Source organism: Stegastes partitus, unplaced genomic scaffold, assembly GCF_000690725.1.
Source record: "Stegastes partitus isolate 25-593 unplaced genomic scaffold, Stegastes_partitus-1.0.2 Scaffold1035, whole genome shotgun sequence".
NCBI lineage: Eukaryota > Metazoa > Chordata > Actinopteri > Pomacentridae > Stegastes > Stegastes partitus.
Window position 1 is genome coordinate 257,360 of NW_007578766.1, and position 4,896 is coordinate 262,255.

Consider the following 4,896-nt stretch of genomic DNA (forward strand, 5'->3'; position numbering starts at 1 on the left):
CATGCCAAGCAGGATCGAGTCTATCATCGACAGCTAAGGTGTATTAAAGTATTAAATTAATAAATATGAAATGTGTTCTGACTTTTGTTTCATTGAGTTCCTACTGTGGCATCTGCATTTTTAATATAATAAACCTCAATAGTTTTTAATTTTACATGAGAACAAATATCCTGCTGTTCCACTTCCTCCTCTGACATTAAAGTGATATTGAGCAGGAGTTTACTCATGTCTGCTGTATACTGAATGTGCATTTACGTCTCTCTGGCTGCCTGCTGTGCATAAAGTCCAGTTGTTTCTCCTCTGAGGGTGTTCAGCTGGTATTTTACATGACTTAACTTGTTCATCTGTAGTCGGCTAAACCTTTTTTTCTCCTGCTACAAAGCAAGCTGGAATTTAAAAGTCATTAAAATGTTATTTTTTAAAATGTCTTTGCTTTGTCCTCTCAGGCATGAAAACCCTCGTTTCCCCGGCATCCTGGCTCGCTTGGAGGAGGACCCCATCTGCCAAAGACTTCCTCTGACCTCGTTTCTCATCCTCCCGTTTCAGAGGATCACTCGCCTTAAAATGCTGGTGGAGGTGCACGATTAAATCTTTAATGCAGCATTCACGTTCACAGTTACACCGATCTGTAAACGGGGTGATATCGGTGCCACTGTTTCATCCTTAGAAGTATTATTCACTCTTTATTTTTCAGAATATCCTGAAGAGGACGACGCCAGGCTCTCGAGATGAGGACACCGCCACAAAAGCTTTCAATGAGCTAAAAAAGGTGGTGATTATCATCCCTAATAGCCAGTTGGATGAATACCTGAATCATCACTGGTGAGGCGCAGCAGTAATAACCGTGTTGGTGTGTGTTTTCTCAGATCATCAAAGAATGTAACTCCAGTGTGCAGTCAATGAAGAGGATGGAGGAACTCATCCACCTTAACAAGAAGATTCACTTTGAGGGCAAGGTGACTGAAGTCTTTGGGACAGGATTTACTTTTCTTTCTTTTCTCTTGAATGCGTTCTAAGTTCCTCCTTTTCTTTGCAGATCTTCCCACTGATCTCTCAGTCCCGCTGGCTGGTGAAACACGGCGAGCTGCTGGAAGTGGACACTCAGACGATGAGCATCTCTGGATCGAAGCTCAAGTTGCCCACCAAGCCCGTTTACCTCCACCTGTTCAACGACTGCCTGCTGCTGTCCCGGAGGAAGGAGTGAGTGATGTGCAACTGATAGAAAGAGAGCAATGATGAAGCACAGCAAGGTTTATAAAACAGATTTNGTGTCAAAAGACCATTCAATCAAAAGAAATGCAACTTTTTTTTGTGATTTACGACTTTTAACTGTGTCATACTGCAAACAAATGACAGTTCTCTCTACACCCGGCCATGCTTGTGCTGGTTCCATAGAGGTTAAGGACTTCATGTTAGTAATGAGGCCACAGGACAAAAATAAATAAAAATAGGTTCAAATAAATGACATGGAGCAGTTCAGGGTTGAGTGTGTTGCTGTGTTTCCTCCCTGTTTGTTTCCTGTAAAGTTTGAATCACACCAAACAGGGAGAATATCTCACGCGTGTCATGGAAACTCCTACAGTGTGTGTAACGTGTGTGTGTGTGTGTGTGTGTGTGTGTGTCTGGCCTCAAATACCAGAACGGAAACTGTTAGTGTTCACGTCTGACTCTGACGTGGTCCAGTGTCAGCCGAGACCAAAGCACACGGCGTGATCGGACTGTGACAAATGCAAAACCATCGTCCTATGTAACACACACACACACACACCCACACACACACACACACATGGTGACCTCTGGTTCCAGGTGTCGTATTGAGGGTTTGCGTGGCGGCGGCGGCGGCAGCGGCTCATCTCTGCCGTTCCTCACCGACAGCTGGAGTCTGGTTTCTCCGAGGCTCCACACTCTGGAAACACACACACACACACACACACATACACACACACACGATTAGAAATACTTTAAGGAGAAATTCTGAACTTTGTTTTGTCATGTAGCAGCAGTCAGTGGCTCAGCGGTCTGCTTCGTGGCCTCGTAGCTCGGCTGTGGGTTTGGTTTCTGGTGCAGTGTGAATGTTAAACTGTGTGTTCTGTTGGGTTGTGCACATGGTTGGCAGTTCNGTTGTTCTTTTGTCTCTGTGTTGCTCCCCATCTGGATTCCCGGCCTCTTGCTGACCTGGACCTGGACCTGGTTCACCTCCACACACCCTCCATTGATGTGCAGCCTGAGGATCCTCCACCCCAGACCTCCTCAGGCCATGCTGCACCCCTCCTCACCCCTTCCATGACTGCCAGCTCAGCAGATTGTCTTGCAGCGTACAGATTTCATCGTTAATTCGTTGGACAGCTTGTTTACTGGCGAGCCCTTGATCAGTCCAACCCTTCAGACAGTGATGAGCTCTGGTTAGTCAGTGGACGAATCAGATTTGTGAGTACAAACGGCTGCAGTGGTTTCCTTATTTATGGAGGGGCTCAGCCTTAGAGGAAGGCTAACTGGTGTAATGGTCTGCACTACTATAGCAGTAACACACACATTCACACACCAGGGCATGGTGTCTGCCTGCCACTGGGAGCAACTTCAGCGTTTCTTTGTTTTAATAGAAGCCAGTTGATGTGGTTTGGTGTCTGACTATGATGCCTCCTGGGTGTTTTCCTTTAGAGGTTTCCAGGCGCTCCCAACTGGAAGGAAGCCCTGGCTTTGACCCAGTATTCACTGGAGGGATAACAAATCTCATCTGGCCTGGGAATGCTTCTGGATTCCTCTGGAGGAACTGGGCAGCTGAGGAGAGGAACGCCTGGAATGACCTGCTTATAACGTTCCCACCACAACCCGAACCTGATCAGATGGATGGATAAATGTAAAAGGTGCCTCTCACGTCATGAGTACCAGCACTTTAGCTTCTCTCAGGTCTAAAATCTTTATCCCATCATTTTAAGGCCTATTTATTATTACTACATGGCTCTTTACAGATCTATAAGATGCTATGAAGATAAGACCGTCCAACCTGTTGTAAGTGAAACATCCAGTTCTGGTAATCCTCCAGGGAGGTGCAAGAGACCTGCAGAGGCTCCACCAGCTCACCTGAAACAAAACAGTGATGACAGGAAATGAATCAGCGAGCTCAGAGTTGAGCATCCAGGTAAAAATGTACTGATGTCACGTGCAGAATACCTCTCAGCTCGAACTCCAGCCATCCAGGCGAGGCCGACCTCTCCACTGCTTTGATGCTCTGTCGGGCCAACCTGCCCTGTCGGAGACGACATGGAGGAAAAATATGTTTTCTGGCACTTTGCAGGGATTTCAGCTCTGAACCTCAAAACCTGCCGTCTGGTTTGAAAGTTATGTTATCATAACCGGTAAAATCGGTTATCAGCGATATCAGACATCTTAATATCGGGTATCGGCATCGGCCAGAAATTTTAATATGGTGCATCACTACACTTCATATATTGTTTTTACCTTCACGCTATGAGTAAAAAACTATCATGTGTTGCATTTATGAAATCAATGAACTGCTGCAGAGAAAACAACATTTTATTTCTGCAACGAAAACATTTTGAACTGAAAAAAAAAAGACGCTGGGTTTGAGGTTACTGTTAAAATAAAATGCTCAGCATCTATTTGAATCCCCCTCAAGTATTTATGAAATAAAAAGCCGAACTTAAATCCTCCACCTGCAGAAAAGTAAAGATGGCGTCTGGTTGTCCTGCTGCCTGCTGCCTGCAGCTGGACTGCTGACCAGACTGCTGACCGCCTGTGAGCGCTTTGGGACGGGAGGAGCTCACGTCAGAGTCTCCAAAAGACCAGAAAAGTCTCCAATAACACCAGAAAGAGCCGCTAGATTTGTTGCTAGTCGCTTTTTACAGAAAAAAAGTCGGCAAGACGATTTGGAAAGTCGACAAATTTAGCGAGAAAGTCAGCCAGTTGGGAACACTGAGTGTGCCGGCAGGTGTGATGCATATAAAATTAATCACGTTTTATTTTAAAGTTACAAGATCACCATAATCTTCAAATTTAGAATAACATTTGAAAAACTAACGAACTAAAATAAAATACATTTAAATTAAACGCCCATTATTTACTCTCCAAAGCCACAAGAAGCCGCAGCAGAGGTGTGAAAGGGCCACGTGGGGCTCCGGAGCCGCGGGTTGCCCAACCCTGGTACAGCAAGTGTTTCATTTTATTCTAGCTGCTGATTGAAACGCATTCAGCGATGTGCGCACAGCAGGTTGAGTTACCAAACGTTCCACCCAGGCTATATGTCATGTGTCAAAAGAACAAACGCTGTGTAACGCTGACTGGGACGTGGAGTTCGGCCGCGGCGGTGGAAGACGTGTTATTAGGGATTTTTCCCATGGAGTCATTTTACAGTACCTCATATTTTATATTCAGCCGCTTGTTGTCAACAGACAGCAGCAGGACGTCTTGAGGGAAGAGAACCATCAGTCGTTCTTGGAGTCCCTGCAAGAACAAAGCCAACAGTGTCCCCGGATGCTGTACCATCAGACGGCTGACAAACACTACGGCAGACTGACATGAAGCTTTCTGTTAAGCCTCATGAACCCACGTTCACACGAGCAGCATCTTAAAGGATAACTACAGTTTATCTAAACTTATGCCTTATGTTGTGACTTTGCTGCCATTTCTGTTGGTAACGTCATCCAACGTCTGTGCTGTGGGAGGCGGTACTAATGTTTCTCCAGTGGATTCACAGGTTTCAGATGAAAGGTTTAGATGATCTGGATAACTGCTACTGTTTGTATTTTACTGTATATCAGCACCAAACCTGATGTGTACGTGACCAAAAGTGTGGCCAAATTATCTCAGGCCGGAAAATTTGAGTATTTTCAACATTAAAAAAATCAAACTCTTAACCCAAAGATCATTTAGACAATT

At 45.2% G+C, this 4,896-nt stretch overlaps 2 protein-coding genes across 3 annotated transcripts in view; one reads left to right on the forward strand and one right to left on the reverse strand.

Moving 5' to 3' along the window:
• arhgef19 (Rho guanine nucleotide exchange factor (GEF) 19) overlaps nucleotides 1–4,896 on the forward strand; it is a 31,825-nt gene that overhangs the window by 16,769 nt on the left and 10,160 nt on the right. Inside the window, exons 9-12 of the mRNA XM_008295275.1 lie at nucleotides 447–576; nucleotides 695–769; nucleotides 867–956; nucleotides 1,037–1,200. Coding sequence (XP_008293497.1) covers nucleotides 447–576; nucleotides 695–769; nucleotides 867–956; nucleotides 1,037–1,200 — 459 coding nt within the window. The remainder of the gene's footprint in view (nucleotides 1–446; nucleotides 577–694; nucleotides 770–866; nucleotides 957–1,036; nucleotides 1,201–4,896) is intronic.
• Nucleotides 2,623–4,896, reverse strand: part of LOC103367290 (rho guanine nucleotide exchange factor 7) — a 4,785-nt gene continuing 2,511 nt past the window's right edge. The window contains exons 5-7 of one of the 2 annotated variants that reach the window (XM_008295273.1): nucleotides 4,375–4,461; nucleotides 3,172–3,247; nucleotides 2,623–3,081 (exon numbers count right to left, since the gene is read on the reverse strand). In XM_008295273.1, coding sequence (XP_008293495.1) covers nucleotides 2,972–3,081; nucleotides 3,172–3,247; nucleotides 4,375–4,461 — 273 coding nt within the window. In that variant the 3' untranslated portion in view covers nucleotides 2,623–2,971. The remainder of the gene's footprint in view (nucleotides 3,082–3,171; nucleotides 3,248–4,374; nucleotides 4,462–4,896) is intronic. The other variant, XM_008295274.1, reaches the window with a different exon arrangement.